The sequence below is a fragment of the Vidua macroura genome, chromosome 5 (genome assembly GCF_024509145.1).
Source record: "Vidua macroura isolate BioBank_ID:100142 chromosome 5, ASM2450914v1, whole genome shotgun sequence".
Classification (NCBI taxonomy): Eukaryota; Metazoa; Chordata; class Aves; order Passeriformes; family Viduidae; genus Vidua; species Vidua macroura.
The window spans coordinates 61,499,669-61,525,760 of NC_071575.1; the positions used below are offsets into that span (position 1 = coordinate 61,499,669).

Genomic DNA, 26,092 nt, shown 5'->3' on the forward strand with positions numbered 1-26,092 from the left:
ACCAGCCCTAATCTCCTGCACAAGTTCTGATGTTGCAAAGGCAGCTACAAGTGGACAAGACTCAACAGTAACATGGTGTCATTGATACTCTGCTCCACAAGAAAAATCCTGAAGAAGATATCCTTTAGCAGACCAAATTTTACTGCTTATGTTGTTAGATCCCATATGAATTAGGGACTTCATTTTCAAACATTTCCTAGTCAGTACATGAAAGTTTTATTCTCATCTTAAATCCTCAAACTCTTCTGTGCTGAAAACACACATAGCAAACAACAACTGGATGGAAATATTCTAATAAACCTAAGTCTTACAGCTAAGGCCTATATCAAGAAAGGACTTACCAGAGTCCCAAGTGTCCAGATGAGAAAGCACCCTAGGGTTTGAAACCAAAATCAGTGTGTTTCATATGCAATACTCTAAAGGCTTTCATAACATCACTAAAAACTCAAATGAGCCTTTGATCTTTCAAAGATGGCTAAAGACATCTGAGAACAGTACATGTGACTAAATGCAGTAAAAATACTAGATAGCATTTAAAAAATTCTGTCTAGGTTGCATGAGAATAATTTCACATCTATCATAAATTCCCTAGCTCTAGAGGCCTATATTTCAGATCATGCTGTAGTAATTACAAGGATTCCAATAACTGATTTTCATCAGGATAATCTTCCTTAAAGATATCTAATCAGATACCTAATCAACTAATTAAATGGCACATTAATTCCTCCAACATACTTGTGCAAAATAAGAAGGGGTAAACATAATATAAACCAGTACGTACTTTTTGGCATTTTCAAAAATATTCCTCAAATATGCTGTGGTTCTTCTCTCCTCTCTCTGGTTTGTAAACAAAGAAAAATCCCAAAATGAACAAAACAGAAGACCAAATAATATACTCCCTGACAGAATGAAGATAAGAAATTAATTTGGCTTTCTCTTTGAATGGAAATAAGACACAGTGGGGCCTCACACCATCTTCCAAGTGCCCATGCTCTCACACACTCACACACACATGTAAACCTTGTGACAATACAGAGTAAGCTCTGCTTTTCTTTAATTTCTGGCATTTTTTAAGAGAACAAAACTTACAGGAAATCACCTTAGGTGAAATGACTGCAAGTCTTTGCACTTCTGATAATCAGATTCTCATTTATTTATCTTCAAAATAAAAAAGCCAACTCGTCCATGCTTGACTTTAAAACACCCATTTCAGAGGCAGCTCTGGAGAGTTCCAGTGTCTCAGCTCCAGTGCCTCTCACTCACCTCTTCTGAAAGGTTACGCCATTCCCTCCTGAGCACATTACTGTGGTAGTGCAAGTGTGGCTCTGCATACTTCACACTCTCCAAGTTTGCATTGAGTTTCTCCCAGAAGCCTTTGGAGTTTTGGAACTGCAAAGTTTTGCAGAGAAAGCATGAATACAGGCTGCCCTCTTAAAGAAATACCTTACCACCCTCCCACTAAGTGACTGCAAATACATGTGATTAGTGTAAAAACAATCTAAGTGAAAAAAGTTAAACCAAAGCACCAAAACTAATTTCTCTTGATGGGATGGCAGTGGTAGCACTTACTTGACTTGGGGTCATGATTTGGTGCCTGGAATGGAACAAGTATTTCTGGGTCACAATTCATCTGACCTATTTACATGTTTGAGATGGGAAGAACTGCACCACAGACTACACTGGCCATATTGTCTAGACTTCCTCTGACTGTAAAAAGAGCCTTAGGCTACTAACTTAGATGTAAATGTTTATGTTTGGTCAAATAAATCCCATTTGAGGTTTCTAGTAGTTCCGAATAGAGGAATACCACCATGGTCACAACAGCTGCAGAATGCCACTAGTTTCAAGCTGCATTAATACTTAGATTGCAAACATCCATTTACCAACCTCAAGTAACAGTGCTACATCCCAGAAAAGAAACAAAATCCAAAAATTTCCATAGAAATTCTAAAGCATTTTACTCTAATGCTAAAATTAATCTAAACTCAGCTGTGAACAGACAGGAGGAACAAAATCTAAACAAAACCACACCAGTTTTTTTGAGTTAGTTCTTGGACTGGGTATAAAAATGTGAGGCTGCTGTTTATAACGGGGGGAAAGATGCAATGGGGGGCATTGCTGAGGAAGAGATGAGATTAAGGCAATTCTTTTTGACAGTTTTAAAAAACAAGAGATGGTATGAGCTGTTCTTGCCCCTCTTAATATACAGTATTTCCCAACACAGACACTACAATAACAATATTTGAATAAAGGGAGCTTTGAGTTCACAATATAATGTTAGTTGCACTAACATACTGGATTTTGCTCTCTCCTCTCAACTATCCTACAATAACAACAACCTTAAAAGAAAACCTCAAAAGGAAAAAACCACTTCCTACTATAAACTATAATTTGTAAAGGAAAATAAATTTCAAAGACTCAATCCTGCCAGCCACTTTCCTCTTGCTGCCAGTGCCTATTGTCACTTTATTATTGTAGCTGCAGCAGAGAAAATAAATCTTGGGTTTTGCTTCATATTAGTTATATTTAGCAGCTACAAACTAGGATCACATTTGGCACCATATGTTCACTCTGTTGGACCTAACTCGTGAGATCTACAACCTACTACTGCAGAATGTTGCCTAAATGTTACCAATATGAAGTCAGAGAAATATTAAATACAGCATAAGGGTATCATCTAGTGACCAATCCATGTAACAGCACTACCACTGCAGAACTGTGTTCAGGCCACACTGGACTTGGATATGTGGCAGGGGGAAGCAAGACAGCAATTTTCTTTCATATTTGAAATCTCTAACAGGAAGTGGTTTGCTTGAATGTTGTCTGCTTTTAATCCCAAAAATATGCTTTGTATTAAATCTCATTAAAAAGCCGAAAGTTTAAAGTAAAGGATTTTTTCAATTAAATCTATTATTTCTTGAGGATCATCAGGGCAAGGACTAAAAAGAGAAGGCTTCTTCATCTTAGGTGTTTATTTGGGAGACATTTCTAGAGAGACAAGAATTAACACCTAATCATGACACTTAAAAGACATTGTATTACCAGAAGTCAAAGCAAGGCCTTACCAGTTTGCAATACACAAAAAGCTCCCATGAAGCCTTTCATAAGTAGTGGGTTTTTAACTGAAGATAGAGAGCTCTTTGCTTACACCCCTTGGAAAAGATGTGGGGTGACAATTGCCTTCAAGAGGCCCATGTCTCTGGACTGTAGTGCTTTGTCTCCCAAGCAGTGATGGCATTCAGAGAGCATTGTAAAACATCACTCTGCACCCCAGGGGCTCAGCACAGCACAAGGGAGAAACTCTTTCCTGGTGCTCTGACAATTTCTTGCACTCTATAGTTTCACTTCTTCCCCTGGACCTCCTCCTATTTTCTTTATTTCCCTTCTTCCTCCTGCCTTCTCCCTTTCCAATTGAACTTATTTGCACACTGCAAGTTTGGTTTGTGCTTAAAAAGTGGGGGGAAATTAGACATTAATTGCAATCCTTATGTAGATCTTTTGGACAATTGGACTAACTGTTCTCCCTTTCTCAGTATATCTTGATAAACAGGAATTTAGTGATAAAAACACCTGATACCCAAATAGCACAATTTTTTAATGTGAATATGGACATAGCCCTCCTAAAAGCTCTCAACAACTCATGGACTTAAGAACTCCAAAAAGTTCTCAAAGTAACAATTAACCATGTCATAAAATCTCTGCAAAAGAAATACTACTTGTAGAACCAGATCTGTGACCAGGGTCCGACTCCTGATGCCAACAACATCCACCAACTGAAACACCAACTGACCCCTTAAACTCAAGCTGTGGTGGGTTTGTGGCACTGGTGTGGTACAAAACAGCCACAGCATTAAACCTTACCCTGCGCATTAGCATCTTTATCCTCATGCAAGAGTCAGAGCAACTTGCCATCAAAAGTAGCAGGAAATATTTGTCTTTAGCTCAACTCTGACCTTTTCAATCTGTTTAGGTTTCAGACAGAAATAGGAAATGAGTTCCACAATCAGGAAGTATAGCTGCTAAAGGCATGTGCCCCCAGGGGCCTGAGGTTCAATCTCAGACAAATTAAAGTCCTGCTAACTTTGACCTCAGTGAATTACAGGGATTATCTGCACACAAATTTTCTCAAGATCTGATTTTCCCAGGTGTCCCAGTTCTCAGGACAGCCTTTCCAAGCAAAGCCATGCAAAGCCCAATTCCCTGACAGCAACCCTATGAATGTGTGCAGCACAGCTGTGAAGCACTGCTGCAGAGTGAGAGAGCAGTAGGCAATTTCACTGATTTTTAAAGGTTTTGTGAACAGTAATGCTTTATGACTAATTTAAGTACATCTTTAAAGAGCTACATGGAACAACATTGTCATGTATACAGAGTCTAATCCTATGTGTTGCTGGTATGTCTAAACTCCTCATGCTTCCTGTTAGCTCTCCACAACAAACTGCTTATTAAAATTCTCTTTCAGATTTTATATGGGAGTGCATGGGAAAATTTCAAGAATTTCTCTAAACTGGAGCTGAGGGAGTGGAATAGGAAGACAGGAAGAATCATTCATGTTGTTTTCAACAGAAAATACAATTTCCTACCCAAACAACCTGTGCTCTCCCCATGCAGCCCACTGCTCTTTCCAGGCTGTGCAGGAATTTGCCTAGATTTAGTAGCCAAAGCCCTGACATAAGTGCAATCACAGGATGCTCTGGACAAAACAAAGTGAGAGGGTCACGAACCATCCACACCAATGGCAGCACAATGAAATAGCCCTCAAAGTGGGCATATGTAGACATATGTAGAAATCCTACTTGTCTGTTATGCCACCTCTGCCTTCAGCTACCAAAGTCATAAAGTGAAGTGGTTTCAATCTGATTAACAAGAATTAATTCATGGATCATCCTCCCTGTTGAATAGAGGTGTCTTCAGAAAGGGAAAAAAACCCCACCATCTTTGAGTCTGATTAACTGATATTTTATCACTGCATTTTAAATGCATAAATCATTTCCAACAGGGCAATTTTCTGTTCACATCTATTTTTGGGTAGGGCTGTGAGGACACTGCTGCATTAATATGTAGCACACCCCCAACCCACAAAAAAAGCAGCTACTAATCTGCAAATACAAATGTGGTTTTATACTGGAACTTACCTCTAACACAGGTAGAGAAATAATGTCTGTGGCACATATTACTCCAGGAACAACCTGTAAACACAGATAAATTACTTATCTTCTTATAATTTAGCATAGGACATGGGGCATCTAAATGAATCTCCATCACCCATTTCCTCCAGGAAACTAACGAGCTAGCCAAAACTGTGCCCTTATTTTTAAAAAACAACATATTAGAACAATGTGACAGCAGAGAAATTAAGACAATATTTGCTCTAACTGTAAAGTCTTGCTTGAAGTTATTTTACTTCTGCAAGTTTTCTTGTAAATCTTAACTGTACTGTTCTGTTTGTCCCGGAAATAACTGCATTATTTTGCTGGTTAAATGTATTTTGTATTCATAATAAACCTCATATGATAAGGAATAAATTCATACTTCATTATGAAAACTGAGATATTTAACCATCCATGCAATCATAATAACTGTTCTTGGTTTTGCAAATGCTTTTATTTGTTGACAAAAAAATTTGACTCATGGAAAACACCACAAAGGGTAAGACTTGGCAAACTAGAACAGGCATAAAGCACAGGCATAAAGGCATCAATTTGGAGCATATCTATGAAAAGGTAAGACACACAAGCTATAGGCTATACTAAGGGATAAAAAACCAAACCCTCTAGCTATTAATTAAAGTACCAGCTGTTATCTTACCCCAATCCAGTCATGCAGTGATGTGTAGGGCAGGAGTTTATCCAAGTTCTGAGTTTCTGGACACATTCTGCAGTACAGGGAGGCTGAATGTAATGTAAAAAGATTTATAAGGGCAAGATTGTATAAACTATCATTTAACAAGAGTAGGCTTCACTGTTTCTTATCTGACACTTTTTTAGGGACAAATCCTGCTGCAGTCTCTGAAACAGCTTCCTCCATCATGGAACTGGTCCCATTCTGTGCACAAAAGGAGGAAGAGAAGTCCAGATGGCTGCAAGGCCGGGTCAGCTGCTTGGCTACAGCTCAGCACTGCAGGGGTCCTTTGTACAAAGACTCTGCACTGGCTAGACTGAGAAACTACCTATTAGAAGAGAGTATCGTGATAAGCCAAATCCTTTTGAAAAAAGTGGTTTGGGCTAGAGCTAGAGGAGAATGCAGCTGAGGAAACAATCTCCAGAGACCTAAAATAATGATAAATCTATTTGTTCCATTAGACAGAAGAATGCATTTGAAAAGTTTTACTGTCAATCTGATTTTGAGATGTCTATGTATCTTCTAAACTGCTCATACTGTCTCTTAATGCCACAAAACGCAGGTTAGTTAACACAAATCATAACCAAAAAGTTCAGAAATAAGAGTCAGTTTGTACTGCCATGGCCCCTCTATAGTGTCAACTGGAGTATGCAGGAAAACTCAGAATGCAGGAAAAGAAATACCTACCAATGATAAATTCTTGAATGGGGTCAAAAGAATGACATGTTGACAGGTTCTCAGAAATCCACCGAATAATCTGTCAGAATGAGAACAGGGAGCTTGTCACATCTCTCTGTTTAATTAAGTGTTGTAAGAGGGTATAGAAAATTTGGTTTTGGTAGTTAACACTTTGAATGGAGTAATGATAGAGACACTAATGTTTTCAGGACAGCCTGGACTGATAACGGGGTTTAGGGCAGCCCAGCTGATGAGCCTCTTGGCACTGCCAGGTGAATCAGGACCTCTCTTGGGCTGATGCCATTCATGCCCTGCTCCTGCTTTGTATAAGACATCAGTCACTGGAAAAAAAAATTTAGAGGAGGTTCTTTTTCTACCTGCATTTCCAAGTCTTCTGTGTGTTGGAAGTAGAGCAGGGCACAATGCAGAGCTGCCAATCTCTCACAGTCTTGTTTGCTCTTCTGTAAGAACTTCAGCAAGGCACTGTCACTGATGCTCACATTGTACAGACTTCCTGCATTGCAATCCAGGACTGTTGACACCCATGGGGAGCGGATGGAACAGTTTTGTAACGTGCCAATTCTTGCATCCTCACCTGAAGAACATTGGTTTGGGAACAAAAAGGAGTAAAAACATAAAATTTGCCTGCTACCAGGCAATCTTAAGATTCCTAGGCCCCCAGCAGTAAGAAACTACCTTGCACTACCTGCCCTGATAGTATGCTGAAGAGGAGTTGGAATGATGCTGGCTCCATAAAGAAAGCAGCTAAGGAGAACAGTCCTTACTCAGTTCTCTCCTTCTCTGTTGCTGACACAGAGAAGGTGTAGAGATTTCAGGCTTACAGTGCTGCTCCAAGGCAAATCGGAGCACGTGTGATGGAACAGAGCAGAGCACAAGGACAGTAGCAGTAGCACAAGTTCAACACTAGAATTAGCACCTATTGGTACAGTTTGTGCAGGTCAGAACTGCTCATATGCAGAAGCACGATACAAACTTCTCTTGGTGGATCTCTTGCCATCAATCCCAATTGCCAGAACAGGAAGGTTCTGCTCTACGATTATTCACTGAAGCATCAGAACAAAACCATTTTATTTATGCTAGTACCAGTGTTCATCACCATGGTACCATACAGGTACTCTATTTCAGACCCCTTGCATCAGAGAAATCAGGCCCACCATCCAGCAGTGATGCTTTCCACTCATTTTTAGCAGGACAGTATTTCATTACACATACAAAACAGGTATTAGCTTCCTGTGATGCTGCCCCTGCACCAGTTTCCACAATTTATGTCCCCTTCACCCAATCAGAACAACAGATTTCTGTTTTCAAACAAAGGCACCCCACTTCCAAAAATAAACCACTTCCCACAAAGACGTGTTTGTTGGAAATGAAGTAACATGCATCTCAGATGAGACTCTAAATTAAATTGCATCAGCCTGATCAGGTGAAGGAAACACAGATTTCCTTTCCCCACACCCTCCAAACACACACATTTAAAGCAACTCAATTGGAGGAAGGAAATGTAAAATCAAATTTACATCTCATGTGAAATTTGAAAACAGTGGAGAACCAAGAACCATGGGCAAAGTTGGGGGAAGGGAAACTATGAAACCAAGGCAGAGAATTTCAAATTCAGTGAAAGGTCTTCTTCCATTTCATAACAAGCAAGAAGTATTAAATACATAAAGTATGAAATGCCAGTTCAACTTCTCTTTCTAAAATGGAAAGTAGCAAAAATGTTATTCTTATTCTTTCAGTATCCTTCCTTTGTCAGAACACTGTGCAATAAGGAAACAGTGAGAAATACAACTTTCATGTAAAGAGATATGAACAAGTTTCCACAACAACTAAATTACTTCAAGCAGTTTTACTATACCTGTCAGAAATAAACTATAGCACAGCATGTCAGGATGTTGAATGTTCAGGAGGTGCAGGAACTGGCCAGGCAAATAAGCAGCCACATAATAGTCTATTTAAAGAAACAACAGTGGTCAATTTAGCACTTGATCACTTATTTGTTTTAAGAGGCTCTTTCACATGATTCTCAACTTGGCCCACTTCTCTGTGAGGAATTGATTATATCTAGGAAATATAAAAGGAGTTAATTAAAAGCTGCTGTTGTATTAACACAGGAAACACTAGCAGTACATTTGGGTTTCCAGGGGAGGATTCAAGAAACTTGAGGTACTCAAGAACTCAGCAGCTGGTGTCCAGCACAGATTTTGAGGCAATTTCAGAGGAAGCTGCTTACTAATAGTGAGGCACTGCAATATCAAATGCCAAATACAAGCAGAAGAAAAGCAGCAAAACAACACTGCTACCTAAAGCCAAGGAAAAAAAAATCCTTTCCTTCCAGAGAAGAGTTAGCCATTTGTCTCCCTACGACACAGAGAATGGCAATCACACAGGAAAGTAACACAAGTAACCTACCAAGATTCATAAAAGCCACTTCCTTCAATTGATGAGATTCTGTTCTTTCTAGAGAAACTGTAAAAGTTTTGTTATAACCTGAGGGGGAAAAAAAAAAAACTTTAAAAACCTCAAACAATAAACACCATTTGTTACCATCCACCTACGACTTTATAGCTAGAAACTTCTGCAGTTCCCATAGACCCAACTGGGGATCTTTTAGACTGTTTGTTTTATGGGGTTGTCTGCACAGACAGATTTAATCCATCCTAAACAGAGTTCCTGCACACTTAGTAGACTGGCACCTACACAATGCAATTCTTTAGTGTGTGAAAACAAGCCATGCACCGCACAGCCTATGTTTGTGTTTAAAGAAGCACTACATCCCAGAGCAAGCTTGTGTAAAAATACCTTTCCCCCAGAAAAACCCAAACACAAATCCTTTATATAGCTGTGTTTCACATTTCAGTGATCTTTCAACTGCTTTGAAGAATTTCCACTTTGTTTATCTGCATGCCTTATTGCTCTAATTTAGTTCACCTCAGTTTATACAAAGGCCAATTTCAGACCTGCTGCGTTTGCATGGGCTTTGCATCAGCACAGCTGTTGTTTTAATCTAGACTTGTACCACTCTTCTGGCACTCAGTAAGAATGACACAATGCCCTCAAATTCCTCTGTCTCTGAGAAAGGCTGAAGATTCTAGTAACTAATGGTGTCATGATCAGGATGCTACTTAATAATACATAGAAATTCAATATAAGATCCACAGTTTACAGGATCACCAAGAGAAAAATCACCACCAGCAACACTAAAGAAGTGTCAAAAGACATAATTTTTCATACAAAATACTGACTGAAGTTAGCTTGCAATGAGTCAGTATACTGCCCATCACCACTTTGTCACTTGCCAGCATGAGCACATGCAAGCTAAAACCAGCACTGCAGAATTCAACTGCAACATCGTGACTTCTCTGTTTATGCTGCAGCGACTGTTTTAACAGGGGTGGGAAGCTTCTAGCCAAGATTACAGAGGCTGCAGAACAAGCTGAGCTTCTTAAATGTCTTCAAAATATGGGTTACGGACTCCAAAATGTGAATTATGGACCCAATATACCACTGTTTCTGTGGGTCACTGCAGGACCATTATTAAAATTCTCTTGTACAACTGATGAATCTTACATGAACCCACAAACAGCTCTGCACCAAACAACTCCATTCCACTGAGGCCATTTCAGACTTAGCTAGTCAATGTCACCATATTTATCCTCAGTTTCTTCCTAGTGCAGATCAGGATGTACAAGGCCATGGCTGGCTCCAAGCAATCCAACAACTCTGGCTACACGTCAGGTGCGTCTGGGGAAATCAGCCCTTCACAGCAGTGCAATGCTCAGTGTGTCATACCCAAAAAGGACTTTTTCCAATTTATTAATGCCTTCTCTTGAAGGCATTAAGAACTACACAAAAAGGCAGTTCACTCAAGCCCACAATATTCCAGCAGCAAAGCAACGTGTATGTGCAGCTCTGACATATGAGAAGCATCCTGACACAAAAAAGCAGTTAAGGTAGAACAGAGACATAGTGTGCACTTGAACAGCTACTCCATACTATGCAGCTTCTCAGTTGAGAAATAATTTGCCTCTCTGTCCATGTATCAAATTAGAAAATCTTGATAATAAGAACTTCTTTCTGTTTGGAATAAAAAAGTGTCCTTTATTATTTAAAAAAAAAGGTCTTAACTTTAAGAGCTAGAGCACCACTTACACAGCAACTATTCTTAGAGTCAGTGGGTGTTGCACCTCTTGCTGTGAAAATGACACATTGAACTGGAATTCTAAACAGACACTCAAGCTAAGAGCTGTTGGCTCTATTTCCCATACAAATGCCTTATGGCATAAGTACAACACACCTGCAAGCTCCCACAAATTTCATTGATGTCTGTGCTCAGCATGCCGGAAAGTCTGGCTAGAAATAAGGGACCAAATTAATAACCATTTACAAGGCCACTGGTTTGAAGCTACTCACTCAGCATCGGGCAGGAAGCCTACAGCAGGAAAGCCAAAGCTAAAGGCAGCTAAAGGCAGCTGCTGTCTTGAAACACTAGCCACAGTAGTTTATTGTCTGCAGACTTTGGTAGTTATTTGTTTTGAAAGGCATTCTCTGACTCTTTCAGCACACTGACATTCTCCAAAATAAAGTACAGTAAGTTAACAAGCTAGTCTTACCTTTATGTAAAAAATATATGGAGTATATGATCTCATGAGGAATATCAGAGACTAGACTACAACACACACACAAGCCTCCTAAAAAGACAAAATAGGGAAAGAAAATTCACTTGTCCACCTGAATATCTAGACATCTTTATACTGCACAAAACCAAATCAAGACTGTTTCAAATTAGAAACCAAAAATAATCTCTCAAAAAAGGTAAGGATTACAGGAATATCTATTATGGACTCTAATCATCATTTACCTAATGAAACAAAATCAAGAAAGAAAAGAAGAGGCAATCTGGCACAATGGAAACCTGGGTCCTGTCATGACCAGTTCTTCCTTTTAGGGGAAGTACATTTTAGCCCTTTCCAGGAGAAATCATGCTTGCAGCCAGAAAACTGATCAAGCCTTTCTCTCCATAGACTGCCTCAATCCAGATATTTTGTGTTCAGGAGCTGTCAGATATGCTCAACAACATAATAAAACACCATTTCTTTGCTTTTCAAGTAATCTCATATTGGCAGCAGCATGAATACACTACCAAAGCTTTCTCACACTAGAAGTGACAGCCACTTCTCCCCTTTCCAGCCCAAAGAACTGCTATTACCGTTTTTAGGAGAGAAGTCAGTCCTTGGGACAAGTTTATTTCAGCCAGGGTACTGCATACAGGAAGGTTTCCCACTCCCAGAATAATTCTAGATCAGACTGATCCTGTTTTGACCCCACTGGATGGTAGCCCTGCTTTCATTTCTTATAAAAACTTTAATCTCCTTACTCTGATGCTTTGCCATTCATGCTAAAAATAGCTTCCAAACCACATTATCCCAATACAGCTGGGAAAGCTCGTCCACAAATATGACCATTCACCTTTTACCTTTATTGGAAGTTTATCATTTAAAAGAAGAAAAGAATGTAATACTAATACAGGTACTGTTCTGTAAAAAATAAAGGCTGTGTATACAAGTTATGCAAAAAATGGTACAGTATGGAAAAAGCACAAGTACAAAAAAAGCACAGGTACCCAGTTACTGTATTTGATTAAATGCCTCGGTATTTCACACCACAAGGCTGTACCATAGCTGTGATACAGATATGGCTGAGACAGCTCATGCTTCTGCCTTCTGGGGAAGGTAACTGCTTTCTTAAGATGTAATTTTTCTTTCTGCTTATTCTTAGCTGACTGAATATTATTTGATACAGTTTTGTTTGGATGTTTGAGTCATTCAGACAATAGACAGGGCATTTTGCCAGAGCACTTGGCTTCTTTCAGAACATGCATAATTTTTAAAGTAGCAGCATCAGGACTCATGAGGAAGACTGGAGAAGTTCCAGCAACCCACTGGATTGCTGTTTTATTATCAACAGCTCCCTTCCAGCACTGAAAATTTCTTTCTTGTATGCTGGAGTCTTCTGTGTACACTGCTATGTAAATTGCACAACATGCAAGCGAGTGTGTTCAGACTGAAGTGTCAGTGGGCAATGTGCAAGCTGACCACAGAAACGGCAGCTATGGGAGACTATAAATAGGATGTGCATCTTTCAACTCAACAATATTGGTCCATGTGTCAACAAACTGAGCTACAAACAACCGGAAATAACAAACGGTGCTTTGTTAATACAGACAGAAACATGGCAGCCTCACACCAGCAGGTGTCCAAGCAAAGTAACATCTGACACAGTCCTGGCAATCCCAGTAGAGCAGCCAGACACAAAGAATACACCACAGACTCCTTTCCTACCCTTAGCAGTGCTCTCTGCAAATTAGAGCTGGGTTGTGCTGCTGCAGGAAAAGTTTATTAGCCTGTTACACATGTATGCAGAGACAGGTCTTCCACACTACTCATTTCAAAAGCATTTGCAAACAGTAAAAGCTGTAGCTGAATGCTGCAAGGTAGGAAGACTCATGTGAGGATATACTTGGATGGACACTTATCTTTCTGGAAATAAAAGGGACAAAAGATCTTGACCACAAAGGATAAAAAAAAAAAAAAAAGAAGATCGAGAAAAGAAGGATTCATTTAAAAATAAAATTCTACTCCTATTCAGGAAATAGCAGTTACAACTCTGGCACTCGACAAAGTCAGCCCACTGAGACTATAAGAGTCACCTATGATATGCAGAAATTTAGTTTTCCCTGGGAAATTTTAACTAAATTCCTCATTTCTATTCAAGCAAAAATTCAAGACACGAGGCTGTAACAGCATCTCAACACAGGATCCAAATGTCACAACTCAAATACAACATTGCACCAGGGCACTTTGTCTAGTTGTACTGACTTAGGAGGGACTTGCCTCACTTAACTTCAGCCATCCAAACATCTCTCACTTAGACCCCTATTCAGCAAACAAAGAAATAAAGATTGACTCATCCTCTGGAGATGCCTATTTCTCTCTAGAAACATAGTCCAGATGCCTAAATTTCAGGTGGATGGTAATTCAGCTGATGGTAATCCAGTGTCTTACTGCCTCTTACTGCCTGCATTTTTTTTAATATTGAGCAAATTATTTGAAAAATATTTCTAAAGCACTAAGAGAAAACATAACAATACAGTGTTTATCTAATAACCACTGAATTCTGGACATGCCAAGTTAATTCTGAGACTGGAACTGCTTGATCTCAGCTATTCAAGAATTACATGGGGATTTTTATCTGGAGAGATTTTGTCTATGCAGAGTGTAAGGAACAGAGCTACTTTTCTGCTGCAGAAGTTTAAGAAAGGAGAAGTGATTTCATTCAAAGTTCATATTGGCAGGAGCCAATAACAGTTTAATTAAATGGGAAATTGCATGGAATACTGCAGTTTAGAGTTTTGCCAATTACACTTTGCCAGGGATGTCTGACTGGTACAAGCAGGGATGCTGGCATTAATATCAGAGCTGTGCTAGCAGTCCCACAGCAGGCATAGTCTGCACCACAAAGAACTTGCAGTCCAGTTTCACAAATCACCCCTGAGGCACAAAAGGGAGCCTTTAGTATGATTACCCACAGTGTTCTTCAACAACTAGATATGGTTTTAGCATCAAAATAACTTGCTCCAAATTGTTAGTTATCAGAAATGGGTTGTGTAAGGTAATCCTCAGTTTTAAACAATATTCTAGGAAAAGCCATATACAGTAATCTCATTTAAGTGCAATTGTCAGATTATCTGTTTCACAGTAAGTGCAACGAAAAGCACTTACTTTTGATTTTGCTTCAGAAAGGTTCCACACAGACTTTAAATACTGTGTCACCAGACAGAAAAAACCATTTTACTTACAGTAACTAAACAAAAGTCTTGTTGGAGGATGACTGCATTTCATCCTAAACTCAAGGAGGTACTTCAATCTGAATATACTCCTCCCCAGAGGAGTATAGGTTTTAAAAGGAAACATATATACAAATCAATAATATTTTCCATTATTGGACTGGCTGTTTATATAAGAAATTGTCTTGCTAACAGAGAAAAAGCCTAATCTACATTTGAAAGATAGAAACTTGGCTTTCTCTTACTTCTAATTCCTTCCCTTTAATCTTTATAAGCATGCAGTTTGCCTTAGTAAGAAAAAAAATCCATGTAAGGAAGCTGTATTTCACTTGATTTGCACTAATGGTCATTTCAGTGCAAGTGGCAGACAGCTCAGCAGTTCACTGTGTGCACAGCTGGCCTCAGGGAGTGACATGTAAAGCCTCTCTTGTGACACTTCCCTGTACAACTCTGCTGATCATTCAAAGGTTAAACAGACACCATCTACCTCTACCTGCCTGTATGGTCTAATTCAGAAGCTGAAAACAGCTGTGATGAACAAGCTCATAGCATAGATTAGGATGGAGGAAGACTCCAAAATCCTACAGGTTTGAGAAACATTTTAGGTTTAAGTTTTAAGGAATCATAAATATATTAAACCCTTGAGTAGCACATACTATGTTTAGTATCACATACTTGGACCTTCTAAATACCACATACTAACAGCAATATGAAGCTCTTAAAGCCTGCATTGCACATGTTCTGTGTATGTATGTCCACTCTGTAACACAAACATATACTAGAGCAGAAACCCAGACAAAACCTTCCTTGAATTTACTTTCTAACATAATTTTGGTCAGCTTTAACATTAGATTGCTTTAATATAACACACAGCCACTCTTTGGTACCGGCTGGATTCTGAAACTGCCAGAAAAATGCTAAGGTATTCTTAGAGAGATTTCACTAGAGGAGAGCATGGTACCAGTTCTTTGAAGCTGGGCTACCAAAAGGTTTCTGGGTGACTGTTTTGTTGGTGGTGTTGATATATAAAACCCTGGCTACTTCAACTCAACTTCACTGCAGCTTTCAGAAGGTAAAAAATTTATCAAGACAAATAAAGCACAGTTGCCTTCTCCCTCTCCTCACAGTTACCTGCCAAGAATGCTCTAAAGGAATTCAAATCTCACACTCACATTATAAATTTTTGTTATTTTATGTGTTTTTCAATATTTTATGAAGAAATTCAATAATCAATTAGGATTACACTGCATGATAATTACTAGTGGAGGTAATTTTGACCATACTTCTATTTATTCATTACCTGCTTTACTTGTGAAAACCTGAAGGTTCAAAGATTTAGATGCAACACCTTGATCTTGACAGTAATCATATCCAAAATTCACAAGTCTATGAGCAAATAAAGATCACTAATTAAATTACTTCATCCATAGAGACTTATCACAACAAAAAGATCATCAGAAGTCACTATGTAACTAAAATATACTAATTAAATTATAATCAAATGTTCTGTAATGCAAGTTAAATTAGACTTTAATCAATTTGTTCAATGCTGTTAGAAACAAGAACCCCAAGACTGCATACCATTTTTTTTGTTATCCACCAATTTTGAACATACCTGACATTCACTTACTGCATTGTCCAACCATTCCTATACTTTGGAGTGAAAGCAAGTTGTCATGATATACTGGAAATCCAAATACTTGTGACACCTAATAACTCAAAGGTTTTGCAGACTAACTCTACAGCCCATGTCCATTAACCTACATTTTAATGTGCAATAGGGACACTACCTTCAGTGGAAATACTTGAAAACAAAAGCACAAAATCACACTCACATGGAACTTGTTATACCATGACATTTTCAGTCTCATGCTGCCTGTGTTTTAATGGTTTTACAAGTCTTTAAATCTACAAGGCCTATTTTCACCCTGCAAAATATGCAGCAGAAGACTGTAGTTAGTCTGCTTTAGTTTTTGAGTGTGTTTTGTGGTTTTTTGGGTTTTTTGTTTTTTTTCTTTTCTTGGTGTTTCTTTTTGTTTCGTTGTATTTTTTTCCAGAAAGTATTTTGATCCTGTAGGGATTTTCCCCTTAGTCTTCTGCAGTAATTTTGAAAAACAATAAACTAAAATACAGCATTGAAGATCTTACAGGAGCTGTGCTTTTTCAGCACCAACTGCAAGAGGATACAACCTGCACATGCACAAGCAGGAGCACCTTGCTGAGCCTTATGTACAGCACTGAGACATTCCGAGAACCCCAGCTGGGGCAGGGTGGAACTAAACTATCTTCACCTACTGATACCTGCCCTAATAGCTCTGGCCTCCCTTTTTACTCACAAAAATAAATGGACCTTTCTGGAATGTAAAGATAGATGAGGATTATGTCAGAGTTAAACCATCCTGACTAGTTTTTTCCCTCCATTAAAACAGAGCCCTCAGGAGACAAGCTCAGATGCAGTCATGTAAATGGCAGACACAGAATCAGACAAATCTTCATCTTTGGAAGTGCAGGCTGCTGGAATGAGCATGCTGGAGGAAAACAGAGTACAGGCAGTGTCTTCACAGGCCATAAAAAGGTGCTACTGGTTTGCTTAACTGCCCAATAAAACTTGCAACATCGATTAAAAATGCAGAGCTTCCCTTGACAGATATTTTGACATCACCATTACAACATGCCCAAGGTTAAAGCAAATTAATTTAAATAGGTTCAGCATACTCAGAAGGTTTAACCTATAGCTAGCTCTTCAGACAAATAATTTTTTAAATGGCACTAAGAAGCAGTCAAGGATTAAATTACTTTTTACAGTTGACCCTGATGAGAATAAGAACTGGAGATCTGGACACAGTTTTCATGTTATTCTCATGTTCCAGTACCATGTAGGCAACTGCAAACAAAGATATTGTGGTTTGGACAAATTTTACTTGGGCTTGCAAAACGTTGCCGCATATATTAAAAGGAAAGTAAATCAAAACATTAAAAAAAACAAACAACTTACTTTAATTGTGTGTCATTTACAGCAATATCCAGGTGTGATTCCAGCTGTTAAACAAAAAAGAAATCAAATCTGTTCTTTACAGAGGTCAATATACTATGTTTAGCATTTCAGACTAGTAAAATGTGTCATAGTCACATTTCACCAGAGTCAACATTTTAACAAGTTTATCTTCATCTAATCCTTACAGTCACTACAAAAACTCCCATAAAACAGACTCTTCTTAAAACAGAGAGAATAAATTGCTGCAGTGCAGCAATTGTCAGCCACTGGGACAAAGGTCTAGTAACAATCACATGTTGTCATTTTTATGTTCTTTTTTTGTATTTTGGCTGCAACAAATGTTCCTGTCTCAGTTAAAACTGACACAAAATCACATGGTTTCGATAAGCCTGCTTTTTCAATAACTGAGTATAAGATCAGTATAGTGTCATATATGTCACTTACTGCCTTCTAGGTCAAAAAAGTGTATTTCACTAAAGTATTTCACTAAAGTTACCTTACTGTGGGAAAAATCTGAATCTGACTGAATATATTCTTGACAAGAAAATAATGAAAAAAATCCCCAAAAAACTCCAGTTTTCCTCAAAAAAGTTTCAACAATGAAAAAGACAAACAGATCTCTGTAGCAGTACCTGGAAAACATAATTACATCCCACTAAAAACAATTTATAATAAAATACTCATAACTTACTATTGAGTTAAAATTTTCCTCAGGATAAAACTGGACACACCTTAAAGTACTCTTTGATTCCTGGAATTAAAAAGGATGTGTTTTGTAAGTAAGAAAGGCTATTATACAGACTGAGAAGTGACTGGATACTCAGAACCATTTTTCACACTCATCTGCTTTGCTAAGAGATATGCAGAAGTTAGGGGACAAAAGAATTTAAAAACCACACATAACCCCTCACAATAGCACTATGACATGCTTCCTTCCTGTCCCAGATCATTATCTGCCAATCATATATAATTGCGTGGGCTCTCATTTAAGCACAGCAATACACGTCTCACACATTTTAGAAAGTCAAAAAAATGTTTCCATATCTACCTATATGGCAAAAAAAAATTGTGTCTTACTTTGGTCAGTTCAAAAAGGGTATCTCAGAAACAAAAACATAAATACATTTCTCCATCACAGTTCACCTCCTGTTATTTCATAACATTCTAAGAAGAATAAAGATTTTTTTTTTTTTTTTATTTACAGAGAATGCATCAAGTGCAAATAATCCCTCAGACCAAAAAAAAAAAAAAAAAATAAAAAAAAAAAAAAAAAAAAAAAAAAAACACCAAACCCTGAGTGTTTCAGAGCTTCTTGCCAAGAACCTGTCCCCATTTGGTCACTCAGTAAGTCTGCACACAAAATACTTTCTAGATGTGAATTCTCTATAAGCGAGGCATTATATTCACAGCAGTTTTGGATAGATTTGGATACTTTTGAATAAAAGACCTTTCTAAAGAAGAAAAAAAAAAAAGAAAAAAAAAAAAACAAAAAAAAAAAAAACAAAAAAAAAAAAACCTACCAAGCCCACCTTTTTTATAGAAAGCACTAAGACCACCAGTGTTCTTGTAATGTACTAAGCACAACAGCAGCTACAGCTTTAGGTTATTTGAGGCAAGAACAAGAAAGACCATCCTAATGAAAATAAACCCCTGCTTGCTACTCCACACACTTAAAACTTCACTGTCACTAGACAGGCAGGAACAAAACTGCAAGAATGACTTTCAGCTCACCTTTGGAACAATGTAGAAGAGTCTTTGCTCCATCATATCCCACTGTGCCCAAACGAGGTCATCTACAACTTTGGCTCTTGGAAGCTGACCTGACTTTTGAATCACCTACAGGGAAAGAATAAAAATATTAGAAGCCATCAAATAAGGTTTTGCAACAATTATGCACAGTCCGTGCTTTAAAGAGAAAAGCAGCAAGAGAACACGCACAAATAGTAAGGAGCTTGGAAGGAACAGGCATGAAGTCCACCTTTGTTGTGTGCAGGGTGCTCAGTTTTAAGAGATCAGAAGCACAGTTTTCAGAGTACACCTACTAACAAATCTTTTCTTTCAATCTTCCTTGCAAGAAATTCACCACTTAAACTGCTCAAAGTGAACAAAGAATAGCAGAGGCACCCTTCCTCAGAGAGGAGGGAAATACCACAGTCAGTTCAGAATCAGCTACATTAACTACTGAAGGGAGATGTGTCAGCTCCAAAAGAGATTTCTATCCAAAGTTTCAGCCATGCGAGAGGGCCAGAGTGGAGAAAAGGCTAGAACTGCAGAAAACTGTTGGGATTGTATACATGCACACTTGCATGATATAGGGAGATTTCATGTCAACCAAAACAAATCTGTTTGTCAGAAGGACATCAGATCAATCTATTTTCTGATTATACTTAAGTCTTTGCTCCACTACTGTAGTCTAGCATATAAAATACATCTGCTTGAAGGGTCATGATAAATTGAGAAAACCATGAAAGATTGTAAAGGGACAAAAATCAAGTCCTTAACTTTTCCTTCAAAGCCTACATTCACCTCCATAACGCAAAACATTGGCTTTCATGACACAATTATTTACTATATTAGACAAGTGGTCATTAATAATAAGTCTTTCAAGCACAACATCCATAATTTGTTGACAACAAATTCATGTTGAAAATAGAACAAGAGATGAGTGGAAACAGAGATTGGAACATTCACTGTACTCAGACTGTATCTAAGTTTTACATTCTCTGTTCATTTGTTTTTTTAAGTGAATCTTCTACTGGGTTCACACAGACTCACAATAGACAAGGTTAGAAAGGCAACTCTGAAAATATTTTAAATGGTTGCAAATATTTTAAATGGTTTTAAAATTAATAAACACTATGTTTACTCCCAACTTCTAACACACAGAAGCATTCAGCAACACATAACAAACCCAGTAAAATAAAAAATTTTCCTCATAGATTACAAGGTGTAAAGCTTTTCAATCAGTTTTGTGGTCACCTGCATAAGTTGCCATAGTAATTGATGCTTTCTTTAATAGATTTTGTGTTGCCCAAGTATAAAGCTAAAAAAAACTTTCAAAACTTTCAGCTAAATTAATTAAAGCAAAAAAAGTCAAACTCAAAGATTTTTCAATCTTACCACTTTGTGTTCTTCTTCTGCAACAACACAAATGTCAAATTGTTCAATATCTTTAAAATAAAATTTTAAAAAATCATTACAAACAAACATTTTTAATGCTTTTATATAGCTTATTAAACAAGCTCACCTCTTAGAATTCTGTAAGAATACTTCAGGGCCAGAAAAGTCCAACTCAATGCAAGAGGAAATGTGTGACACATGAGCACAGGTACCCACACAGAGACCTGGAGTCTCTTCCTTTCCTGAGCTGAGTGGCCTCAGCCATAACACCTCATGGAAATGGTTCCCTGCCCACATCAGCACAGCACAGGCTTGAAGAGCAATGACTGGAATGTGCCCAACCAAGCTAAGGAGCACCCATGGAAAGAAAGAGTCTACAGAGCTGCATGCCCATGTCCCAGACTATCCTTGAGCTGTTTCACTTCCCATCATGAACACCCCTCACAATCCTTTCCCACACAAAACTCCTGGAAGTTATCCACAGCTGGCCTGCATGAGAAGTGCAACATCCACCCAGCAGATGTTGTGTTTCTGATTTAGCTCTGTCCACCTAAGTCCACCTACTCAAGGCTGATGTCTAGCTCAGGGAAGATGGGCCTCTCCAAGGGGATGGAAAAAGAGATCTCACTCTAAAATAGGAAGGAAAAACCCAGTCTTTTCCAAGTGTCCATCTTTATCTATTCCCTGCCATTAGATTAGGCTGAACATGCAATGTTAGCTGAATCCAAGGAACTATTGCTGTATTCTTGTCCCACTTCCTATGTTAAATGACATCTTTCAGTAAACTCTGGATTTGCTCTGGATTTATGTAGGCAGCTATAAGGAGTCTATTTTAGCTTTTTTAGAAATAAAGATAACTGATGAATGCAAGAGCTAAGCAACTAAATGTAGACAAAGATGGCTATTCTGTTAATATTGAAAAAAAATCAGGTAAATGATACAGTTTTTGAAAAACCTTTGGAATACCTAGAATAACTCACACCCTTCTTTTTCCTGTTTTTCCCCAATAAAAGCCTACCAAAAATACAATCTATAACAATCATCTTGAAGTAAAAGAATGACAATGTACTTTGAAAATATTAACTCACATTTATCTTCTGAAACTAGCAAGAGACGACTTTCTCTAGAAGCATTTCTGCCTTCAACTGGATAAAGAAACTATACAGAAAATTTCACAAAAGTAAGTAAAAAACCAAAGTAGTTTAGAATATTTATCTAAAATGTTTTGGGCTTTTTTTTAGCTGGATATTTATATATTTTTAAATTAAATCAGGCACACTAGTTATATTTAATCAGTAAAAATAGCTATTATTACATACTAATAGTCACCAGTCACTATAACTGCAAACTTTGGAAAACTGAAGAGAAATAAAAATAAAAAAGCCTTCATGTTGGAGAAATATTCTATACCAAATATTTTATGAAGTTTCATTTTTTTATTTCTCTGAAGAAACTGGGGACATTATCGCTGTAACAGTTGCACGATAACATGAGATATTTCTGCACTAAACCATGTCTTCTCTCTAACATAGCAGATTAAAAGGGCTTATCTTTAGATTAGTTGAATACTTTACCTGTACTCGAACACAGCTATCCACAGCCTTTAGGACTCTCACATTATTAATAGGATGAATTTCGATTAGCAAGGTTAAATACTTGGATACTGCAAAAAAGAACATGTTTTAGATAACTTTGTTTTATGTAAGCAAGTTTGTTTTCTAAAGAGAAATACCTGAGAAAGAAAGCAAAAAGGTACAATATTTCAAGCAGTATTAAAAAATCCACTTGCAGTACCTGACTGTAAGAGCTGACTTGCTCTTTCTTCCTCTGTGTATTGACAGAAGCTGACTGCTGTGGGAGGAGAAAACACCAACACAACCACAGTGAGTGTTCATATTTGACATTAATCTTATCAAACATCCTTGAAGAATGAGCAACACAATTCTTTTACCAAAAACATATATGTTAAAGGAACATCAGATGCTCTTCTAGATGTAGCAGATATGCACAAATGCAGGAGGAGAAAGCGAACAAAGGGGCAGTGTGTCTTAGATGTTTTAATAAAACAGCAATATTGTCACAGCTGTGTATGTTGTTACTACATTATCTGACAATGGATCCACAGAAATTCATAAACTGCTGTGGGCAACACATAGGTCAAAATACAATTAAGTAATTCTAAACCCAAATGTATCACCCTACTAAACTAAATCTTTACCAAAAAAATCTAATAATAAAGCACACATTTACCCAATAAGGTCCTTTCATTGTTGATCGAACAGCTGATTATGTGCAGATTCTTCTCAAACATATAGAGGTGCTACAGAGAAACACAGTAATGTTAATAACTTTTTCAGACTCCATAAAGGAAACCATCTAATTACTTCTCCTTAGGAAAACACTGCTGTCCCACAGTTTTTATCTTTAAGCCATATATTTTCATGGCCAAAAGAACCACATTTCAAGTATCAGTTGTGGCAGTTCTCTTTTTCTCATGTTTGTTTTTTACTGGTTCTTTCAAGCTCTATGTTGCCACTAGAGCAGCACAGTAGACCTTTATATAAATACAAAATTTCACTCATTTCATACTATTACGGGGACACCTTCAAAAAGTTGTTATCATTATTTTAGTTACTGAATTGCAGTGTGTTCAGTTTTAGAATAAAATAATCTCTTAAAATGGTATCACCAAAAGAAGCAAGAATGCACATATAAAGAAAACTCCAAACATTTATTTCTTGGCACACATGTACAATATGAAGAGGAGTGGAAAGGACTTGTTCTTTAAAAGGTGGTTTAGAAATGAAGATTGCATGATGCCTTATTACTCTCAAAGCCTTTCACATGTTCTGCAATGGGTGCGTTTTAACACTAGAGAATCATTCCAATACCTTCTCCAGTATCTTTTCTGTTTCCAACAAGGATACACTCCTTAAGGATATAACATAGTGTGTTGCAAAGCATCAAAATCTGAAACACTATAGCACTGTTGTCACTAGAGAGAAACCTGGTATTGCTCTCACCTCATTTTGTTTAGTTTGAAGATCGTACAATCCAATGTGAGTGTTTCTCTGATTTCCCTATGGATGGAAACAAATTAGCAGTAGCAATACAAATATACACAAAGTTAAACACTGGTCTCTTTTTTTCCTACCTTGTTTTCCCTGCCCCTTGACACACATCCTCACACACTTCCCTGTCCTATATATAAACAGGCAGCTAATTATCTAATTCCAAGAAAGCAAATACTAATTCCAAGAGAACAAAGATTCATTTTTTCCTTTTAGAACTAACACATGGGATAAAGCTGAAATGTGGCCAATCCACAGCCCACAAGCCATTGCATAAACCTAATGCCTCTCTCTCACTTTGCTTCTAAACTGGTTTTAGTTAAAGGCAATAGGGCCAGGAAGAGAGATGTCTGTACAAGAATCAATAGGGATGCTCTGGCCCCTGGAGATTTAAGGCTGGAATTCTGAACCTCACCAACTTGGTAGGTCAAAAGGGAGTACAGAACCATTGAACATCAGGAAAAATCAGCTCCCAGTGATCTGGCTGTAGCCTGGAAAAAGAATTTCAGGTCTGCCCTAGGAAGTGATTGTTTAAAGGCTAAGTATTTTATAAGCTCACCATTAGCCTTCTGTCTTTGACAAGTAACATAATATATATCCTTTCTAGCTTATTGACAAATAATATATGATGATTTTGTTTGGGGCACTTACAAATGTTTGGGACTACAAATCAAAACTTTATTACTTCTTAAGTTTTACCATACCTTAAGTTTTCCAAATATATTAAAAAATAAAGTTCTGCTTTGCAGCATACACTGGATAGCAAATCAAACTGATGTGTATTAATGTACAATATTAATGTACTCTGGGTATAGGCACTGAATTGCTAAACTACTGAAACTGAATCCAGCCACACAGGATTCTACTTCCACAGTGAGTTTCATTGTTTTTAACCACTGCTTAGGGGGAGAGGAGAGAGATTTGTGGTTATTTACAAATTTATGGCAACTTGCTTTGTGAAGTTGAAACAAAAGCCTGAGTATTTGCTTCCTAAGGGGTCTGAGTGTGTCATTATTGTTGTGGCAATGACAAAAGTCTTTGACTTCTGATTTAAACAAGGAAAACAAAATGTCTTTATATTAAGACACAGGCTCCAGGCCTCCTAATTTAAGATTAAGCAAGTGCTTTCACAAATAACTATTTTTTTTTCAAACGTGTTTGAAATGTTAACACCATCTTACTTAGATACTGAAAAATACACTTTACAAGACCGGAATAGAACTACATCAATGCCCATGACTATGCATGAACTAGAACACTTGCTTTCATGTGCACTCTGAAGATTCTTGCATTACCTTGCAAATACAATTCACTTCTGTTAAAAGTATTTTCCTTTATATTAACTATTAATGTCACAAAATATAGACACTGTCAAAACCACAGTACAACATAATACTCTAGAATAAGCTTGAAAATAAAACACAGTGTCCACCTTCCCCTGTTTTCACACAGAATACACTTGACTGTCTCTCACTTAGAAGACAAAGGTTGTTTTCTATTTGTATCTATTAGGAAACAAGCCAGGCCAGCTCAGTCTAGTTCACATCCTCTACACCGTACACCTCCCAAAGAACAGGCTACAAGTGGTTAGTTCCCTAAGCTCCACCAACTGCTTTGACCAGATCCCTACAGACCACAGTGGGAGCTTAAACACCCAGCATGCAGGCAGACACCTACATTTAGACATGTGAACCTTGAGCTAGAACTCATCCCTTGTGCCAGCTGCAAAAGCCTGAAGAGCACACAAGGCAGTTAGACTGTTAGAGGCCCAAAAAATCTTAGTGTGAGATTCCACAGGTGCTAGAAAGCAGCAACATCACACACATAGAGTACCAGATCTCCTGCTGAGCTACATGGTTATTTGTATTAAGTCTTCTAGGATCTTAAGCAATGAAAAAAACCCAAACTTTGACACACTCTTTAGAATTTTTTTATGGTTATTGTTGTCTGGTACAAATTCCCCTCCCTATGCTTGTACTAAAGGAAACATCCACCCACAGTGAAAGCATATTAAAGTTAAACCCTTGATGAAGGCCTCACCTCTTCCCTTAACCCTAGGGAAGCTGGAGAGTTTTAGCATTGTTGAGCCAGAGAGGAGTGACAGGCACCCCTACTCTACTGGAGTTCATCTCATATCTGTACTCCTCAAAAATCAAGATCCTCCAGGATCCAGGTGGATCTACAGACTTCTCTGAGCTGCACAGTCAAGAAGCACAGTTTGTCTCATCAAAAGAACAATGAGAAGAAAACAAAGTTCCACTTTCTAAAACCATTAGAAAACCCACTTGGGAGTAAAAATAAAACATATACCATGGAGAGCAGAATCCTATGCTAAGAAGCCAGTTCTAGATGCTTCAAGACATCAAAAAAAAACAGGAGTTATTTCAGACTACTTGCAATAAAGTGTTATAGATTAATCTTAAAGAAAGGTATATGCAGAAACAGTGCTAGATAAATGGTATCTTAAGACATTTTAGTAGGAGAAAACATTTAACTAAAGCACTGCACATAAATTTAATAGGT

General features: G+C 37.8%; 1 protein-coding gene across 2 annotated transcripts in view; it reads right to left on the reverse strand.

Moving 5' to 3' along the window:
* GSAP (gamma-secretase activating protein) overlaps nt 1–26,092 on the reverse strand; it is a 44,616-nt gene that overhangs the window by 14,337 nt on the left and 4,187 nt on the right. Inside the window, exons 3-22 of one of the 2 annotated variants that reach the window (XM_053977381.1) lie at nt 23,522–23,578; nt 22,749–22,818; nt 22,293–22,349; nt 22,073–22,161; nt 21,587–21,656; nt 20,499–20,548; nt 19,110–19,214; nt 18,070–18,129; nt 17,379–17,422; nt 15,684–15,769; nt 11,151–11,228; nt 8,950–9,027; nt 8,396–8,488; nt 6,897–7,114; nt 6,529–6,598; nt 5,809–5,891; nt 5,136–5,189; nt 1,264–1,389; nt 782–837; nt 342–373 (exon numbers count right to left, since the gene is read on the reverse strand). In XM_053977381.1, coding sequence (XP_053833356.1) covers nt 342–373; nt 782–837; nt 1,264–1,389; nt 5,136–5,189; nt 5,809–5,891; nt 6,529–6,598; nt 6,897–7,114; nt 8,396–8,488; nt 8,950–9,027; nt 11,151–11,228; nt 15,684–15,769; nt 17,379–17,422; nt 18,070–18,129; nt 19,110–19,214; nt 20,499–20,548; nt 21,587–21,656; nt 22,073–22,161; nt 22,293–22,349; nt 22,749–22,818; nt 23,522–23,578 — 1,576 coding nt within the window. The remainder of the gene's footprint in view (nt 1–341; nt 374–781; nt 838–1,263; nt 1,390–5,135; nt 5,190–5,808; nt 5,892–6,528; nt 6,599–6,896; nt 7,115–8,395; nt 8,489–8,949; nt 9,028–11,150; nt 11,229–15,683; nt 15,770–17,378; nt 17,423–18,069; nt 18,130–19,109; nt 19,215–20,498; nt 20,549–21,586; nt 21,657–22,072; nt 22,162–22,292; nt 22,350–22,748; nt 22,819–23,521; nt 23,579–26,092) is intronic. The other variant, XM_053977382.1, reaches the window with a different exon arrangement.